Genomic DNA, 22,278 nt, shown 5'->3' with positions numbered 1-22,278 from the left:
GTACAAACGATTGTAATTGTTTCTCATATCAAAGCAAACAAAACTCAAGTGTATTGTATGAAGCCTTCAAATCGAAGATTGTACGACATGGTCTTGAAGTAATTATACTGGTTACATGGTTGTTATAACTTTACACCAAGTAACGTGGTAATTACATGTTTTTCGTTGTTTTTAATAAAGCGTTTGGTTGGGACACGTCATTTTGGTCTGTTGGCTTGTGGTCGTTTTCGATGCTGATTGGCTTTCGCCTACAAAATATTGATAAAACGGATCTTTAACCGGTATATAAACCGTTGGTTGGTGTATTATACATACGAGTGGTCATTCAACGCGAAATTTATAAAAACGAGTATTCATATATTGATTAAAATGAACAATTTTAAGTTTAGTATTGAATGATCACTTGTACATGTAAAGCTACTAACCTTGTCTTTGTTTGTTTATTTGAGTTTATCAAGGTCTGCCTGCACCCACTGGCTGCTTTAAGGCTTGTCCCCGCCGTGACGCCATCACTACTTATATTATTTTTTTACAGAAACAAGCTCAGTAGCAAAAAGTTTAAACATAAACCCGGTTTAATGCACTGGGTAAACGCCAAAGAACACAAAAAACACAAACAAGAAACATGGAAGAACGGCACATAACTACACAAAAAGCACAGTGCATACATACTATATATGTAAAAAAAACTAGGCATGTTTATCATAAATTGTATTTAAATGCCATAAGTGACATGAGATAGAAGTGGCAGCAATTCGCAGTCTTATCCAGACATTGTAAGACTTGAGGAAACAGAGTAAGATACAAGAGATCCGGGTGCGATACCCTAGCTCTTTGCGAAGAGACCTCTTGGTTCCTTAACCTGCTCGGTGAAAAGCACCGATACTCGGGATACAACTTTCCTGGATTGAACCAATACTTAGTACACCACTTTCCCAAGCACTACCCTTTAAATGCCGAGCGCCAGGCAAAGAAGCTACTTGTACCAATTTTTAACGTCATTCGGTATGACGCGGCCCGGGATCGAATCCACGACCTCCCAAGGAGCATTGTCCTTGTAGTTTCCATTGATATTTAATGGAGAAACACTGAAGAACAGTATTAAAATTAAAATACAATTAAAATAAAGAGATTCTAATCATTCGAATTGGCGTGCATAATGGTATCAATTTAAACGCACTGGGTTTGAATAAAATTGCTCCTTTACATTTGAAATGCAAATCAAACCAGTATGTGATGGTTATAATTTCATGATTTGTTCTAGTAGCCTCAATTACCACCAGGCACATTTGGAAACTTTTATTTTATGAATTTTTAATAAAAGCAGGATCATACGTTTTAAAGACATTGTAGTGTTATTAAATTTGATAGTTCTAACAAACCCAAAATTAATGTGCTTCTTCCTTGTCAGAATATTATATTGATAATTATCTAAAAAAAAACTTGACATATCTTTTTAAAAAAAATCCCTATTTGTTTTAATTTCACATGTGAAAACTAATGTATTTACTACATACACGTGTATAACCAAATGCATTACAGTTCGCAAAATCTTCCATCTTTCTGGAGTCATTGTGTTTGTTTGTTTAAGAAATATGTCAAGTATCGTATTAAATATATATGTACGTATACCACTGTGGGTTTCAAAAGATATTTATATTAAGGAATTTGTTTATCACCGTATATTGGAACGCGGTCAGGTTCGTTTAAAGCAGATTGTTTTGGTATTGACTTACGTTTTATATTGTGTATATTAACTACTTTAGATTCCAAACGAGCGTTTATATCGCAAAGAATTTATGGGAAAAATCAACGCACACTTCGTCTTCTTTAATATCAGAGAGCATTCATAAAATGATATATGTTTTATAATTTATATGTCAATATGGTAAATCTCAACCGTATGAACAAGAGGCATTACTATATGAATCTATATTAATAATCTACAGATACCAGTTGTATGCAATTACAGTGTGTAATCGATAGAGCGTTGTATTCTCTATCAGTGAAATAAAACACGTAAATTATTGGGATAATATGTAAGTCTAATGATTAATATACCATGACCTAGTACAGGAGGTGCGTGGAGTGCCAAACATTTTTTGTAGTAAAAGCCACCATGACCTTAACCTTTGAACAACTGCCTCAACACTCAACACGGGTCATAATATAACGATGTCAAATTTGAATTCAACATGTGAAGACTCTACAACACGAATTTCAAAAGAAATTTATTTCAAACGACAGTGTGACACCAACGACACGGACGACGCCGGAAAGATTATCAATACATGTGTCTGCCTTCGAAGGCATTGATTCAAATGCTACTTAAAACCATACGTCACTTATGTAAACATGCCGTTAGCTTAAACGTATTATGTCCACTCGGTACACAAAGTTCAAGATAACGTAATAAAGTTTGTTTGAAGCGTGGACATCTCCGTCTGTACTTGTTGAAATCGTAATCGTGCTGTTACATATGTAGGTACTTTAAATCCCGTTGTACTGTTATTTGTTTAAAATTCTAGTTCTATCTGAATGGTGACCTAGATTCAAAATAAATCAACTATGTTTTCTCCTATGAAATTCTTAAGCATGTTATTGTCATGATTTGTTAAAATTTTCTATTTAGTCCATGTATAGAAAATTTAAAATAAAGTTATTTATAGAATTTGAGAGAAAGCTCCTGGGGTTTACTGGAGTTAACAAGGCTTTATAAAAGTTCGTATTTCCAAATACAATAAACTTAATCTGAGAGGAGTTTAGTTCGAACTTGTTTTGGAATACGTTTAGAATAACTAGTGCTCATATTGTGTTCAATATTATGTGTGGATTAAATTCTGAGAATACTTAAAAAATACAAGGACCAGTTAAGAATTTATGTAAACCTTTGGGCAATATTCTTGATTCCAGGTGATTCCATTTCAACTAATTTGAAATCACTATTGCCAAACTGTTGGTAAATGATTGGTTTGCTGTTTAAAGTCTCTTGCTGTTTTTTTTTCTGTTTTTTTGCTCAGTTGCGTTTGGTGATCGTAATGGTATGCCATATGTAAACAATGATTACAACTGTACAGTATTTGTATTTACTAAAGTCAATGTTTACATATGTAAATAGGGTTTGTAACTGAGTTTTACAAACAAATCAACACATTCTTTAAGTTTATTAATTGTTAAAATTATCTGTGAAGAGAATAAACAAGTGTTCAGTGATACGAATCAAATAGAAAAAATGTAGCATCGAAAATATAGATACAGGAGTAAGTGACATTGGTTCGGTCATAAAAGTAGTCCGTGTTTACAAGATGTTAACACGCACTGTCAGCTGACTCTTTATGCAGAAGCAAACACTGCCTGTCGTAGTTTGGAGAAGGGGTCACTTCTCCCTCATTAGCACATACACTACAACAGACAGCCTTCTGTTTTGAATTTGCCCACGACTTTCGCAGGGCTTTATTGACGGGCGAAATATCATCACATGGCGTTTCTATCAGGCTGTCACGCATAGGATCATTGTCATCAAAATCTCCATTGTTTCCGTTCAGCGGGAAACTTATCTGTGTTTGCTGTGTATCTGAGCGAACAACGTGACACATATTTTCCGACCGCCTGACTATGGACATGGCACTTGGTGGTCTACTATGTTTAACACTGCAATAATAGGACTTCTGTAAGCCACTGTGTCTTAAATGCAGCGTTCGTTTACGTCGGCAGTGACAAATGGTGTCCTTAAATGCCTCTCTGTATCTCTTGGACATGACATTGTATAGTATGGGATTTACTGTAGAACTGACAAAATATAGCACGCCTGAAAAGAAAGAAATGAAATATAAAAACAAGTTTCATATTAACCTTGTACCATTACATTATCTTATTATCTTATATATGTTGTGTGTTTAAATATTAAATTAGGTCATACAGCACAGAAGTTCGCACGCTCATACGCTGTCTATATTTCCTCTCCCTATTACATTAAAAAATCATCCACATTCTGACTCGATTTTAAATGGTACAGCGGCGGTTCAGGACTTTCTAAATGGGGGGGGGGACAACTAATTATAAACATATCAAACTTTTTTGAATGCATTATTTTAATCATATAATGACATGGAATTAACATTTGTCTTCACTGTCAATAATGTTTGGCAGATAAATTAAATTAAAAAATATCATTTACTGAGATAAACCTTTTAAAAAAACATCAAAGATATCTAGCTGTTGTGGAGGATCGAACCAAGGTCGACGGATTAACAGTCTGAGTCGTTAACCACTCGTCCACCTGAGACACACATTTTTATGCTTTAAATTAGTGCTATATTAACCTACGCTACAGTCTATTGATTGCACTCAACGATACTGTAGGTACTTCGGATGTCATTGTTATAAATTTAAGTTAACTGAAGTAAAAACAACTTGACAACAAATTCCAAAAAGGGTTTCAAATAAATTATTAAGTATCAATTTACAAAGGCTCTAGCATAATTCAGAAAACTAGACGATAATAAAGGCCGAAATGGAAAGTTTCCAAGCGGCAACGTTTTGAATTTAAACTTCTTTAAATGCACGTCATGCACACACATATCTTGTTGGCAATTAAAAGCAATGACGAATATATAATGTGCACATGTTAACAGTTTAGAACAACTTATATTTCTGGTATATGATATATTCTGAAAACAGTAAACTAACTCACATAGCTGCAGCCATATTTGTCTACTTTTTATCAGCTGTTTGTGTAAAATGCGGCGCCGATTTTTCATTATCGCATGTTCGGGCCCCGATGTCATTTTCAAGAGACTTTTTCGTGTCATATACTATATTATACTCAATAATCAGGTTCAACTGTTTATTTGCTAAAATGCTTATATGAAATTTAAATTGTCACAAAACAACTTATTTGTAAAGTTAAATCAATAAAGATGTGCCCCCAAAAAACATTGCTTGCCGGCCCACTGGGGGGGGGGCACGGGCCCTCTGTCCCCCCCCCCCGGAAGAATCGCCACTGTGGTAAATATGTTATTATTGCTATATTCTATATTGCGTATTGTCTGTCAATGTAAAGTTTGGGTCAAATAGGTAATTGACCGGTAATCTACTCGGTAAACCTCGTTTCCGCAAAACACTCTACGCTCGGGTCGGGATGAACCCACCTTACAGTCTCGGCCATGAAAGATGCTTTTTCTCCTACCTCGGTTAATCAAAATTAAGTAAAAATGTATTTTTGCTGGAACTCTTTCTGTGCGTAGTGAAAAGAAATGCGTATGGATACGCGATAATTCGTGGTTGTCATGGATATGCGCGCAGTGATTCAGTTTATGTTAATAGTCAAAACGGTCTTTCAATAGTTATGAGGAGAATGAAGCATTATTCTTGAACGGTGCGTGAAAAAATAATTATGGTGACATTTAAAGCGAGAAATAATTAATTAGCATTCTAAATATTGTCACAAGACAAGGTTTCTATGATGCTTCAGACGACAGTATTCAACAAGGGAGGTAATTACAATGTGATGACCATTAAAAACGAGTTCCGAATGGGTACTTGTTTTTTTCTTTGCCCGTGGGCAAGATAAGACTTTCTAGCACGGTTAAATTTTTGGATATACTTATCTGAGGTGGGAGAAAATGCTGTTTCATACTTTGGATGCGTGTTTGAATCAACATTAAATACTTGTTGTGCGTTAAAGAAAACAATTTCACAGGTAAATATAACATAGTTCCCTCATGTTTTACCTGATATATAGAACAGAGCACTTTGGATATGTAGAAGGAGCGGGGTCCAGTTCTTGTTGTATATGGTCAACAGGCGTTGGGCGTGGAATGGGGCCCAACAGATGAAAAATGCAACTACCACTGCAACTAGAAAATAACGATGTATCTTGTCAAGTATAGCAGAAACTTACTTGACACAAACTAACTTATAAATGAATAAATTTACTGAAAAACTGATAAATCGACCGGATGGTTGTCCGATGCAGTGATTAGCGCACTCACTTCTCACCTGGGCGACCGGGTTCGATTCCCGGGAGCATGTGAGTTTGGCTAGTGGTCACCAAGCCAGACAAATGGGTATTCTACGGGCAATCCGGTTTCCCCCATAACAGAAGACCACACACTCCCACAACATAGTGCCAACGAGTGATTTAGTATAAGTTATCATAACTTTCATCACAATCATTGTAAAATATGTCATGTTTAAACTAAATTAACTGAAAGTTGCTAAATGCTGTACATAAAGAATAAAAACATAAACATAAAAAAACACAAAAACAAAATGGAACACGATTTATTTTAGCATGTTGCAATGTCCCTGAATCAAACCATTATATTATCAAAAGAAAGAAATTATTTTTTACATTAATGTAATAATACGTAAATGAATTTTAAATTGGTATTTGAAAACAAATGGTTTCTAATTTGACGAGGTAATTTTCAGTTCTACCAAAATTGTGATCCGGAATATATAGTAAAATCCTTTCATATAAATACATTATGTTGTGGCAACTATTATATGCAGTGTACTTTACACACTATTATCGTAAAATAAATACGAGGAATTGCTGTTATATACGTAATTATCTTGGCACTATTATATTCTAAATAACCGTAATACAAAATTGTTATGTAAATCGAGCATATATTTAAAAATATTAATATATTTAATAGCAAGTTAAAATTTTCGACAAAAAGGGGCTTTAGTTATTTTGTTTCTTTTTACTGAATTGACTTAAGTCATATTTGAGGGGACGTGACTTAAGTCATATTTGAGGGGACGTTAAGCACCTGTATAATTTAAATGACTTTACTTACTGAGCATTCTGAAAACAGACTTTCCAGACTGGGAGACGGGAGTTCCATTATTTGATTTGGACTCCTGCGAAGCCACCCTCTGTAACGCGGCGTGTCTCAGAGATAGGGCAATCATCATGTACAGAACCATGATAATCGTCAAAGGAAACACGAAGAAGAGAAATGTTGAACACTGAAATATGTACATCATTATAGGGTGGTATCTTTCGGGGATGTTGCATATTAATGACACTGCCATTGCTGTGCCATTGTTCTTATCAGCTCCAATAAAATAAAACTGTTCCGTGTATATGGGGTAAGGCAAAGCACATACCAGAGATATCACCCATATTCCAATTATTATTTTGATGCTTCTTGACAAGCTAGCAAATTTATGTGCCTTTAAAGGGTGGCAAATTGCAACATAGCGTTCCACTGTAAATGCCGTTATAGTCAGAACTGATGCGTATGACGTCATTTCCTGTAGGAATATTTTTGTGTAGCAGAAGATTTTCCCGAATCTCCAGGGATACGACTCGTAAATGGAATAGGCCTCGGGAGGAAGTGCTGAAATATACCAAAATTGTCTTCATTAGAACCATAATGTAGCTAGCAAATTGCAGTGGTATGGTCCAAATTATTTCCGTTTTAGAAATGTCAGTATAACAGACTAATGTTAACTTAATAAGATTCCGTGAAAAATCTGAAACAGTGCTAGGTATTATCGTTTTGCAGCATATTTTTATTAGCTTTTGGCAATCCATGCTCATTAAAAAAATGTTTTTTTATGTTCATTGTAATTGTTCTATTATTCACATGTAGACCGAAATGAGGCGGCATTTATGGCAGTAAAGCAATGATGTGATACCAGACTGGTTCAAACTTGTAATGTGCTTTTAGTGGTTTTATAAGCAAATGAAAAAAGTTTGACATCTAATTTTTAAAAAAAAATAATTTCAAATCGATTTTTTCAACTACTTTTTTATAGTGTATGAAATATAAATTTGTTTTTCCTTTAACATGTATTGCTTTTTTAACTAACTAAAAACAGGTGAGCCATACATGCTGACTGGAATAAACAGTATTAGATGTTTGAATATATTTATAAACTAGCCTTGTGATCAAACAAGAACTGATGTGGTGCCTGCTAGATGGATAATAAAGATAGAGCCAGTAAAAGGAATTTATATAGACTTCCAAATGCAATGGAGAATGGTTAAACGTTTTGTGTTCAATTTCATCTGGTGTATACAATACTTTAAGTCCATTAATGATCCAGTTAACATCTTTTCAACACAATAATGATATTTTACATTTTAATGGAAGAAACTTGAATTAAAGCACAAATGGTATGATTACAGAATTGAATGTTCCAATAAAAGTGGGGAAATCGAAAACGCATAACGAAAAACTCGTCATGAAAAAGCAGCTGATCCCTATTTTGTTTTGAATGCATTTTTTTTTAAACATGGTTCAATTTTTTCAGATGCAATCTATGAAGTAAAATGGTTTAAGAGTACTTTTAGGAGGAATGAACTGAAGGATGCACTTTATCATTCATAATCTTTTAGCCACTGTTAAAATATATTTGGTTTGCACAGTATCATTTTCCATTTTATCACTTCATAGAAAATATATCAACAGTGAAAGTAATTAAAAAGTATGTTGACTACCTTCGGTAAGTTAATAATTACGGTAAGACGGATGGGCAGAAGAATAGCCCGTATATAAGAATCACATACTTTGGGTACTGTTCATATTTGTTTTGCATATTATATTATACAAGTATGTTTGTGGTGTTTGCATTTGTGTATGTGTTGATTATACTTGTGTATCTAGTGCATTGTCGTCTGAGCCCCTGTTTTGAGTCTGTAAAAATGGTGTATTTTTCAGGCCGTAAGGTTTGAATTGTGAGCCTGTCCATATAATTTAAGTTGTATTATTGATTAAAAAAAGAGCTAAAATTGAACATATTTTATTAACAACAGTGTTCATATAAAAACTAAAATTTATTCAGGGATTCTTCATGCGATCTTGAATGTCATATGTCAACAAAGCAAGTTACCTCAAGCGCTCAAGAGGGACAAATAAATGCTCCAAAATGAATTCAGATCTTTAGAGCAATTCGTTGCGGAAGATAAAGTAAAAAATGCTTTTAATTAGTTAACTAAGCGGGAAAGAGCTCACTTAGTGAAACAGCCGTTGACTTGCATTTCACGTAATTTGATTTCTGTCTTCATACGTATGAAGTTCGATATCGTTTTTCAATTAATCAGACTCATATAAGTGAACGTTTTGGTTTTAAAAAAATATTACTTTTCCAAAAGGAATCTATTCGAAAGTGACATTATTGCCGCGGACTTTATTTCTTTACAGTCTCAATTCTTGCACTTATTGTCTCGGATCAAGATCACCGAGCAAATATCACGGACAGGCGCTGAATTTGACATTACTCGGGATGCAAACTCAGGCGCAGCACTTTGAATTTCTTCAAAACCTAAACAACACGGTTTGATAGAGGTTACATTGGTTTGGGGTACATACAAACGACTATTCGACTAATTTTGTTTAAAATGATCCGTTCTGGTGTATTTCACTAACATTTTTCTCCGATATAATGAAACGCAGTAGATTTAACGTTTTTAAAAATATAATCAATTCAGCAGAGATTTTCTCTATCTTCTTTTGCATGCTGAATGTTCATTTTGATTAAGCATAGTGTTTGACCGCGGGTGAAGGAATTATAATCAATCAACATAATTCAGAACTTGCCGAAATTAACTGCACATATGGTCGGCATTAACAGGTTTTTACCAATTTCAACAAGTACGAAAAACATTCATCAATAATTACACAATTGGAAATATATGCCCCATCGAAGGCAATTTGACATCATTGCGGGTTTTTTTACATAAATAAATCACCATCATAACGCTTGTTTTACTGGCACATACACGCTTTACACTTAAAATCGTAGCAATGATAATATTCTTTCTCATGTGAGTTTCTGCCGAAAATAAGTGAATTCAAGCACGTAGAACAATAAAAGGTTTGTCTGGCATTGTGACAGGAATGTACTCAGAACATTACGAGAACAATGTTAATGGAAATAAATACACCATAAACATGTGCTTTAATGGTAGTTCTGACCTTTTATGAAATGAACAACTTTCCAGGCAACTTTTGCAAATATCTACAGGATAAACATTCAACTTAACAATGTACGGGAACAAATGAACAGTCTCTCCAAAGCATTTCACTCATCCTAATAGTGCATGATATTTTCAAGTTTTCTTGCTCAAGCCTCAATAAAACGGTATTTGGTGCCTAGAACATGCTTCTTAGACTAACCGTCGCTTATATAGCTTAAAAGGAGTTTAAGACAAATCCATAGCGAATTTTAACAGCCTAATGGCTGAAAAAAGCCACGCATCATCAACTCATGTTTTCATTTTATCTCCTAAAAGTTTGATGAGCTTTTTATATTGTTTAAAGCAAAATGAATACCAAAGTTTTAATATCATAATAAGTGTAAAACAATCCAACACTTTTCCCATTTGCAAAATATATTTCATAATACAATAGACAATATGTCTATGAGTATACATATTATAAAACGTACACTAATTGCAAAATAAGTCGTAAGACATGATGTATTAACAGCGAAGAGGATATGTTTTTTTTACTCATAATACATATGAAACGTTTTTCGTAATTCAAACGCTTTATACACATACATCGCTAAATTTCTATTCACAACAGCTTTCTGATAGGTCATCAACTCAATAAACTTAAACATATTCCGTCTTTTAAAGTAATATGGTTTGATATACATTTCTCGTAGTTCAGCGTACAATTGACATTCAAGTAAAAAGTGGTATTCGTCTTCAAGAGTGTTACAAAATAAGCATGTTCTTTCATTATAAGGTGTTGCTGTTGGTTTATGCCATCTACCTTTTTCGATGCTCAACATATGACTTGACATTCTTAACCTAGACAATGCATATCTATATTTTGTTATATTTACATTACAAAAATAGGGTTGTAATTCAAAAAACGACACATGCACGTAATTTCGAGCTCTACTAGACTCTCTGAGCTCAGACTGCCAAATTTGTATATAATTATCTGTAGCCCTTCTTTTAAACATATTTAGAAACAAATTTATGTCACCAACACCTTGACTATGCCATACATCATTAAAACCTAATGCTTGTAACAACTGTCTTACATTGTAAGCCCAGGACTTGAAATGTGGATTTTCCTCTAAGTGCATACAAAGTTTATCATACATAAGTTTAACATATTTTACAGTGTCCATTGTTACAATCTTTAACCAATATCTTATGACATTAATCGACCTTTTACATAATAATGAGGTTCTTCCAAGTTCACCATAAACAAAATTATTTTGGGTCTGTAATCGCACTCTTAACAATTCTTTACAAAAACGTAAGTGTATTTGTTCAATTTGAAGACTGATACTAAGACCCCATATTTCCGATCCGTAACTCAAGACTGGATAAATAAGTTTATCGAAAAGATCCAATCTATGCTTAATTGAAATGCAAGGATATTTAGATATACAACTTTTAAGCCTAAAATCGCCATAAGTGCTTGTCCTGACAAAGCATCAAAGGTTTTTGAAAAAGAACCTCCAGGTGTGAAAACTATACCAAGGTAAGTAAATCTATCCACTATGTCTAATTCTCTACCCTTATATATAAATTTTACATTTCTACTTAATCTTCCTCCTTTTCTAAACACCATAACCTTCGTTTTTTTTCTGGATTCACACTTAATTTCCATCTTTCACAATAATTTTCTAATAATAACAACCCTTCTTGTAATCCTGCCTCTGTATCAGATAGCAAAACTATATAATCAGAATAGAGTAATATAAATATTTTAAACACATCAAAATCAATACCTTGATAGTTATTAGTACATATATACTCTTCTATATCATTAAGATACATTGAGAATAAAAACGGAGATATATATGTTGCTGTATCTTGTAAAAGGGAAGATACCCATGACGCCGTAGTTTTAAAAAGTCAAAGGGAAATGATAGCCACGACTACTTGATGAAATAACGAAACGTACATGTGTGGCACTGTGTAATAATTGAAATTTTGAATTTAATCTAACATTAACAAGATACATGAAGAGCGATCTCTTGGCATAAGTTTTAAAGGAAAATGGCTAGAATTTGAATCAAATAAAAAAGAACCTTCTTATTTTCATCTTAATGCAAACTTGCAGCACTATGATTCTTTGTTCTGGTTAGTACTTCGTTATGTTCATTAAATGCGAAATTGTGTTTGAGACGTTAATACCCACATAAAACATAATCAGACAAGGCTACACAATACTAGACAAGGACACAGGGAAGTCGATATTGTTATGGCATTTTCCTGGCGGTTGCATGTTCAATTTCCATTTCAAATATGCCGGGTTTTCTTTTTTAATCTTAAGCAATTCAAATAACACGCACATACATAGGAATTTTGGCGTTGTCACGCCTGCTGCTCCTGTTTCAATATTGACAACAGCCAGATATCGTCATTCTGTTACGTTAAATATTATAGATCTTGTATAAAGTATACTTGTCAAAGAATGGCTGAATTCTAAAAAGAAATGATGGCAGTAAAGAGCTTACACTCATTGCGATTGTCTGGTTTGGGCAGTGGCTGGTGCACTATATTCTCACCAATAGCTTTTTAAGGCATTCGGAGAGCAATGTTGTCTATATATGCAACGTCATTGCGTCCTCCGAATAATAAGTGTGTGTGTGTGTGGGGGGGGGGGGGGGGGGGGGTATTTTGATAGCTTAAATGTATAAACTATAGGTCCAGTGTACCAACTCCTGGGTCAATCCTTGTAAATCAGCACTAAAAAGATAATTATATCAAATTCCTTCATATGACATCTTAGCCTGTAATTAACCGTGTTTTATTAGTTCAAAATGCTGATTTTTATAAATAAATAATATATTATGTTTAATCTGATTTTCTCACCAATGAAATACGTGGGTGTTTTTGTTTCTCATATTTAAAAAGCCTAAATAAGAAAAACAAATATAATAATTGCTTTTGGTGTTCATGAGGAACCGAATATTTTTATTATCAGCCTGAAAATGATATTCAATGACAATTAATGGTTGTTTTTCAGAAAAGTGCGCAAAATCGCATGTTGTCTTTTCAGAAATAAGGTTGAAATTGTGTACCAGCCTTGAGCGGGCTGACAATTGATTTGGAATTGACTACGGGCTTAAATTTCAAGACAGTGATTTATCATTTTTATTTTACTCAATTATGTCTATAAATCACCGGAAATCATATTATAATAAGTGTTACCTTTCAGCCTGTTATATTTCATACGCAGACATTCGTTGTATTATTATCATGAAAGAGTTTTCCAAACTAAACCTATGAATATAAGGAACTTTCTTAAAATAAGAGAATGGATATCTATTTCAAGACTTTCAGAATAATTTACACATTCAAAGTTTTGAAACATGTGTACCAAAGTAATGGTTAAAAGATAAAAGTAATATTTCATAAGTTTGAGATAAAAAAAAAATATATATACAAAGCACACTTTAGCACTGACTATATTGCTGTTCTAAATTGCTGTCCTATATTGCTTCATGAAGAGACTGAATTTCTATCAATACAAGTTAGTGATCGAAATTATATTGTGTCAAATGTGATGACAGTATTTTCAAAACTGCCGTACATTAGTATGGTACATTAGGGCCAGTATCCACTAACACTTTGAGTCTGAATTTGCGACTCAATACTTAAATCGGCATATTTATTGCATTGTACAAATCATTGTAAAACAGCAATAATGGTAAATATTGTCATACATGTTCAAAATACAATATCTAACAGCTAAATACAGATATCGGTGTCAAAACCAACTCATTGAAGATGTTAGCAAAAATACCCACAGTTGCAATCGTTGTATTTTGACGGAGGTAAAGGTTTTTGGATTCCTTCATGCCGGTGACCGCATAGTTCAGTATATACATTGTACGTCACAAGAATTATACACGAACAAAATAAATTTAGGATTTCCAAAGCTATATTATATATTAAGTATGACATTTTATTATTCGGATTTCTGAGTCTTGGTCTCCAACTGAACCTCAAGACGTAGACTAGTGAATACGGGCGTTTATTGACTCAGGTTAATTGGTATATCGCTCAACATCATATTTGTCCGATAAGAAGGCAGTAATTCTCAACTTTTCCACTCATATATTTATTTCATTTATATTAAATCAACAGCCAGCCGTAATTGATTTTAATCAGGTTTATTAATAGATATAAACATTGGCTGGCCCAGTCGATAGTTTACATGATATAGCGTAGACTACTGAACAATTTTATGACTCTATGCACTTCCACAAAATAAATGGTTTTGCAACTGTATGGCATCAAACTTCTAGTTTTTACAACTACATAACAACAACCATTACTAAATAGTTATTCCACATGCGTTGCACTTAACCATTGAGTTTGATAAATATATACTTAAACAATTAAATCATTTATACATCTAATCAACTCAGTGTTTTACACAATGGTCAGGTTAGACTAACGCTGTTTCAGTTGTGTTTGATTTATTATGTAAGAAAGCCGAGTCTTATCTTTGTTTGTTTTGGCATCTGAAAAAGATACCGTCAATTACAGTGATATATTGAAGTAATTAACCATGTATGTTTTGTATATTAAGACACGGTAGGAGGTTTGTTCACAAATGCTTCAATAAATTCTATAAGACATTGAAGTAGGACTGCTTGGCAGGATTATTGAAGTAGTACTTCAAAGCATGATTTTATTTGTCTATAGTAAAGGGAATACTAATGTTACCAGACAAATGTAACCACACTTTAAACGAAGTTTTTTTATAGAAAAAAAAACGTGATTTATCTCTGAATTTCAAGTTCGCTCGTTCGTTAAAGAGAAACGATAATTTATTACAAAATGATATAATACAAAACTAATCAGCGCTGGCTTTAGGGAGAAAAAAAACGATCAGTTTTGCTTCAATATGTCTTCTGCAGAGTTAATTCCTGTTACTGGATGTATTTTTTCGCTTGGAAATAGTCCAATATCATTACGCATGAATTGTTTCTTTTCGATTGTTTGTTAATTATGGCAGACAGGTTATTAGTGTCGAGGCGACCGATTCATAATCAGAAAATTATTGCACAGTGAAGGGGATGAACAAAAATGACATTGTATTTACTGGCATAACGTTTAGATTGTAGCTGCATTATTGTGAATAAGACCACAACGGTTACATGTGTACGCCGTCGTGACATATTTAAGGTTACAAATTCGTGGACTGTTTAACCAAAAAATTCATGTGATTGAAAATCACTCGATATTATAAAGTGTGAGTAATGACTGCATTCATTTATATGCCCGTGTTCCGCAATAAATTAGCAATTTAAAAGACCATTATTTTCGACCGATCTGTCTGTGTTAACCTTCATGCCGACCTTCACTTAATTCCGCTATATTGATAACGACTGCAGGTTTACGCACGTTTCTCAGAAGCTTGAGTCGTCGTCATAAGTATGTAATGGCTTTCTTAGTATAAAGATAAGTAGCCAAATTTCGCCCGTTCTAGCTAGGTTTACTTGATCATCATGACATCTTTCTGTCAAATTATTGTGAGGAGATTTTTTTCAAATTATTTGATGTTATATTGCATTGTCATATGTACAAGCTATGTTAATGTTATATGTTGATCTGAAATTGTAATGTTATATGTTGATGTGAAATTGAAATGCTATATGTTGATGTTATATTTCTATGCTATATTTTGATATATATTCCAATGTTATATTTTGATGTAATATTAGAATGTTATACATTGATGTAATACTTCAATGGTATATGTTGATGTAATGATGCAATGCTTCGATGTACCATTGCAATTTTAAAGACGTGTTTGCAAATGACAAATCCTTCAAACGAAAAAGAGGATATTTAGTTATTTCAGTGTAAGATCGTATTTTATTTCACGAGTGTCATAGAAAAACATATTTTTACGAGTGGCGAAGCCACGAGTGCAAATATAGTTTTTCTATGATCACGAGTGGAATAAAATACGATCTCACACTGATATATTTACACCTCAACTTCCATTCCTGAAATGAACTGCCTTTCGGCAATTGCGTTCATCAATCGATGAACGCAACATCTTTGGATATGTTCGGATCTCAATTCACCGCATAACAATATACATAAAAACTATTGATCTTGTTTTTGTTTGTATTGTGTCAGCAGGTCCCGTAAAATACAAATCAACATTTTAGAAAGTGCTTAGTTATTATGTTTTAAACGTTTTGTTGCCATAGGTGTTTCAATGTAACGTTTAAAAGAGATTTCAAGTGGTTGATCTGTTCCCGCGTTATTGTGACGTCATTTGAAAAAAAAAATGTTTCCGGTAACAGTTGAGTCGTCCTATTTACAGAGTGGGTGAGAAAGGATTACTCAAAGGTAATCCGAAATGAAATGAAGTATTTTTTAACGTTCCTTGAATAAAATAATGAACTATTGGTGTAAATATAAGGAATGAATTGCGGGGTTGATGTCATTATCGGGGATATGAACGCAACTGGGCTGGTCAAAGTACGCGTGGAGTCCTTCGGACTCCACACACTTAGACCAGCCCAATTGCGTTCATACCCCGATAATGACATCAACCCCGCAATTCATTCCTTAAAAAAAACAAATTTTCTGTTTCTTGTATGCTTATTTTCCGCGTTTTCTAGAAAAAAATATTTCTTAATTACACCCCTTTTTTAAAAAGGGTGTTTTAACGCCGCTACACATGGGGCGCCCCTATTGCAAAATTATAGCTGTCAATTTTCTATTTCAGGTTTGTTGAGAAAAAGTTCTCTGATATTCTTTTTTATAGTTTATTATTCGCTCGTACTTTAGTACGAAGATTTTATGAACGGTTATCAATGAAGTTTTATAAGTGCACCCATGTTCATAAAAAACGAAAACACTTTTATTTTAAGCGTGGCATGAAAACATAACCAAATTACTACGCCGCCATTTATTGAATGAAAATTTGAAAGGTCGAATATGTTAGCAAAACAATTGCGGATAATCTCTGGATATAAAACATTTTTCTTAGTTTTAGAATGTGTTTCATTCAGTCATCTTACTGTCAGAGACCAGACTGTTTTGCTTGAAGACAGGTCGATTTCCAGGTAATGATGAGGACTACGCTAGTTTGTTGACACATTTGAGGCGTGGGTGGGGTAAAAAAATAATCAGTAAATCTGTTAATTGTTGTGTGAATTTTTCGGGAAGCTCGTGCAACGTATTACAACGACAAAGAGTTCAAAATACATTTGAAAGATGATATAACATTAGTTTTATGTTCGAACAGTTGCTTTCGCCTGTAAATTGTAATTTGTTTGGTATGAAAGCAAATGTTCGAACATTCAGCTTCAAGATCAAGAAAACGTTTGAAAAACAGGATAACCATTTTTCTAATAAACGGTAAGTTGTTCATTTCCAAATATATCTTCTTTTAAACTTTTGTAAAACATCGAAAAGCATAAAAGAAAGATGCATATTCGTTGCTGGGGTTCTATGAAAGTTTTTGCAGTATTGTCTTAATCAATAATATCGATTCTTCTGTATTATAATTGACAGATTCGTCTCAATTGATATACTTAATGAACTGTAGTACATGTTATATTTGACGGAAAGGTTTTTTTAATCAAGGTTGCTACAAAATGTAAATCTGAGACTACTGAGAGGCATATTCGAAGAAGTTTGTTCAAGGCTGACCATCCAAGAGCATGTTGAGCAGTGATAAAACTTCATAGATTTAAGGAATGTCATTCATCAATTTGAATTACAAAACATACAGCAATTTGAAAACTGTTTGCTATGAATGTTTAGATGGTTCTATAGGTATATGAGTTTTCTTCCCACTGTAACAGACAGCGCCGTCTCGTTCTCACACGATCATGAATCATAACCATCTAAATTTCTTTATGTTGTATTAAATTGTAACCTTTTGCAATAATCAAGTTTGGTTGACATTCCATGTTTGATATTTTCCAGCATGGACAAACGTTAGACACTGTAGACTCCTTTAAGCATTTAGGAGTATGCATGTACCAAAATAATTTCTGAAAATGAACACAGCAACGTGTCTCAGTCATATTTCAAATTTATTGCATGCGTTGTGTATTGGCATAAACCAGACTGATAATACTTGCTAAAGAAATGGAGATTTATTATCTACACTGGATGAACTTATATTGAAATATGCGACATGAATATGGGAATATTGTAAATATCTAGATAGGGAACTTGTAGTTTGGGGATCTAGCAGGAGACTATTGTACAGGATACTAAGATATTTAGCCATCTTGATGTACTGTATGAGAAATAATGTAATTTCAAGTGTACATTTGGGATCATTTAAAACACTTGACTAATCAACTTTACTTCCTAAAACATTTAGACCTTAAAGAACAGATAAAGACGGTGACTTGTCTAAAATTGAGGTAACTTGCGTTACATATATAGCGTATCTTATACGAGAATGGGTTGCCATATTTATGGAACTTCAAATTCAATATTTTGATAGACTCCAGTGCAATTAAGATAAGGTTATTATACCAGATGAGTATAAGCAGTATTAAAGATAATTGGAAATTGGTGCATTGTTCAAGCAACTGTTCCATTTAAAAGTTACTTACATTTTTTGGTGGAAATAAGTTTAGAATTGCACAAACAAAGGTCGTCACCTTATGATTGGAAATGGAAGCTATGCCATATTGGGATGGTGAGAGATTATATCATCTGTGTACAATGCAATAGGCAAGCATTTAAAATGGATGTCATTATCTGTTGACTAGCCCAAGTTGAGTTGTTTAGTCTGATTCCGGAATTGATCAAAAAGAAAATGAATTTAGCTAGATATATTTACCATGCGAATAACGTTCGGACACGAAATCTTTCGAATAAGTCTTGGTTTCATCTTTAAACGTGCACAGATTTGTTTTAATTATTACGCAAATAAACTGCATATCGTAACTTTGTTGATTGCATCCCTAAAATCTCATGGTTGGATATTATTTACTTGTTTCTGTTATGATCAAGTGGTAATTGTTTACGCATTAAAGTGTTGTTATTGTTGTTGTTGTGGTCTTCCTTGTTGTCGTATTGAACAAAACATGTAAATAATGAATACTATAATTGAAGATATGGTGCATCCATTTTGGGATTTCCCAAATAATTGACACTTTATGTTCCTCATTATTTCAAAATATTGAAGCGCACGTGATAAATTTACGTTTAATACAAGTTTAAACCAATATTCTTTTCAATACTAATTCATTGAATATAATTGTATTAGTTTGAGATGCATTAACCATCCAGCATCATATTAAGGCACTTATTATAATTGACTAAATTGCGCAAGATCATATATCCATTTTATTTTTAAACAGATCGACAGATACTCTAGAAACGGTAAGTAAATAGTAAGGTTATTGCTTTGAGTTTATTTAAAGCTGCACTGTCACAGATTGAAAGTTTTGACAACTTTTTTATTTTTTGTCTTGGAACGAACCAATTTTTGCGAAAATCCATGGAAACCAGTTATATGAGACTCCTGACAAAAATAATTGGCAGATTTGTATATTTAAGTTAAACAATTGATGTCTTGTGCATTTTTCTTAAACCGTTAGTAACGGTTAAGCCATAAAACATTAATTTTTGATCGGAAATATGAAAATCTCCGAGTTTTTGTCAGCAAACTTATATCATTGGTTTGTAGATATTTACCCAAAGATTTGCAAAGAAACTCACACTCGTGCAAAGCCCATACGACGAGTGTTCCGATAATACGAGTGTTAGTCATATAAGGTTTTTGAAGCATAATTCATAGAGAGAGAGTGTGTTACCCTGATAAAAGCCACACTGGTTTTTTAACGCATGTCAGTGTAAAGCACTGTCACATGGGGTCCTCATTTAACATCCCTCCCGGAAGATGATTGGTATTTCAGTGGTGCGGCGGGGAATCGAACCTGAAACCCCTGGATTGACAGGCAAGTGTGTTACCACTTGTCCACGGATTTGCCACCAAACATTGTAATGCAATGAAGGAAGTATATATAAACACACGTCTCACAAGATGATTCATCTCTCACAGTATGATAGACAATTGTGAACTTCATGTAAACTTCATACAAATATCCAAATAGTTGACCAACACTCTATATAGCGTTTAAGTATTCCCATAATCTCCTAAATCCACAATATAAGCCAGACGGTCAACAGTTAACGGGTCACTTCAACTTTGAATGCCTTCAATAACATGCTATTTAAATACGATGACCATATGTAAGACGAATCGACCTTAAGGTATACGGTCGCATATAGAAAGTCAGCGTTTTACACTTCGTTTGAAAAAATAGTTCGGAATGCCACCGAGAGTTTTAATTGGTCATGAAAGTATTATTAGTTGATATAACGGGAAAGTATGCTTTTTACAGTATGCATTATATCACTGTTTCACCATTTTCACTTCATTTCAGGCAAAGCAGGCTCTTTTTCAAACAGTATTCTGCACTGTTAACAGCAGCCGTAGTAATAGTCCTAATCTATTTAAAAACGCCTCTATTTAAATTCAATATCAAACATCACCTCAATCATATTACATATAGTTGCTTTTTAAGAAGGAATATATATGTTCTTGTTTAAAGTATTCTACCAAATAAATTATTCAAATAATGCCAAACATATTCCGAATATTTGACTTGAACCACCAGTAGGTGAGCATAGTAAGGTTTTACTATTTTGTCTTGTCGCTCTGCGAAATAACTTCGCATTTAAGCGTATACAACAACCATTGAACTCACGTAACAGTCATTAAAAATGTATTACTTTTGCTGTTTGTTTAAATAACTTTGATGTTTCTGTTTGTAGTACCCTTTTACAAATTAAATAAATTTTGTGATTGTAAAACATATCTCTCTGTATTGTTATGTTAAACATGTTTTGGCGACATTATCTTTATTGTTGTTTTTTCATCAAGGATGACTTACCCAGCAGTAGTATGAGAACATCTGATATAGCTAGACTGAATAGATAATAGTTGGTGGCTGTCTGCATGTAGCTGTTGCGCATGATCACGATGCACGTGCAGATGTTCCCCACGGTACCGGATATGAAAATGACGCCGTAAATGGTAAGAAGAATGACGAGGGACCACATATCCTGGTAGCGCGGCCCTAGGGACGCCATCAGCAGCTCCAGCCCAGTCAACGTGACGTTCGCCCCGTTGTCAGAGTCTATATCGGCCATTGTCACAAATAGTTTACATCCACACACTAATACAAACACAGGTACTCCCCAAACCGTAAAAAGATGTCATAGATATTATGCATATAGTATTTTACAATAGTTGTATTATGAAATGCAATCGATATCTTTGCATTTACAAATTTATAAATCCGTCGATTTTATTACCACCTGTGATACATTTACGAATGTAAAATTCCTTTTTGAATTACATATCATTCTCTTTTCTCCTATCTGTAATACACTTCAATGTTAACAAGTGTTATAAAGTATTTCATCTTGTTTCATCTCAGTATCAACCCGTCAAGAGTTATGCGTTGTTTAAACTGGTTTGTAAATGAAGCATATCCCATCTAATACAAATATCAACTTTTATGTGAAATCTACTCCTATTTACTAAATCAGCAGATGTATTATCCAATAATTTTATCACAAATAAGCGCACGAGAAACAAAACATAAAACGCGTCCGCCCAATTAACGTTCGCAATGCTGTTAACGCTATAGAGGACGAGGCGGCTTTGATCCAATAGCAAATATCTGCTCAGACATCTAGCTGAATACGAAGCAGCTTCAAAAAACAAGCTGGTTTTACTTGTTTCACTACGAGCGACGCGGAATCTGGTTTTGTTACGGTGGAAAATGACAATATCTCACGTAACAAAACATAAAACCCTGGTGTTGCGTTTTCAAATTGTAGAAAAAGTCTCTTCGAATTTAATTGCTTTTTAAAAGTTAATTTAGCCATTTACACAAGTTAAACATCATAAAAGACAGGTCGTCACTATTGGGTTACAGATACACAGAAAGACTCTCTGCCACTTCAATCATCCATTCCAATGGAAAACACAAAACATTTCTCGCAGATGGCGTGTAGGTAGGATTTTACAGGTGAGAGTTACAGGAGGTTGTTGACGGATGCGTTCTCTGCCAGCTCTGATAAAACGCATGTTAACATGCAAGTTATCACACACTGGCAATCAAATTTACACAAATAAAGAAAGGAACAAGGAAGAATCTACATTAAACGGCCATTCAACTGTGTGAAGGTGCTAACACATGTGTTTATAAAAGAGATGTTGTACACTGTTAATTTTCATCAAGTCTGATCTAACGAAAAAGACA

General features: G+C 33.7%; 1 protein-coding gene across 1 annotated transcript; it reads right to left on the bottom strand.

Annotated features, from left to right (window-relative positions):
* Positions 1-3,151: 3,151 nt before the first annotated feature.
* LOC128238538 (pyrokinin-1 receptor-like) lies at positions 3,152-22,061 on the bottom strand. The gene is made up of 4 exons (XM_052954565.1): positions 20,899-22,061; positions 6,810-7,355; positions 5,733-5,858; positions 3,152-3,808 (listed from the first exon to the last, which is right to left on the bottom strand). Exons 1-4 carry the CDS (start codon positions 21,155-21,157, stop codon positions 3,309-3,311), a joined length of 1,431 nt encoding a protein of 476 aa, XP_052810525.1. The 5' UTR covers positions 21,158-22,061; the 3' UTR covers positions 3,152-3,308.
* Positions 22,062-22,278: the final 217 nt, after the last annotated feature.

Source organism: Mya arenaria, chromosome 6 (assembly GCF_026914265.1).
Source record: "Mya arenaria isolate MELC-2E11 chromosome 6, ASM2691426v1".
NCBI lineage: Eukaryota > Metazoa > Mollusca > Bivalvia > Myida > Myidae > Mya > Mya arenaria.
Note: the sequence above shows the minus strand (reverse complement) of the source record. Positions and strands in the feature narration are given on the sequence as shown.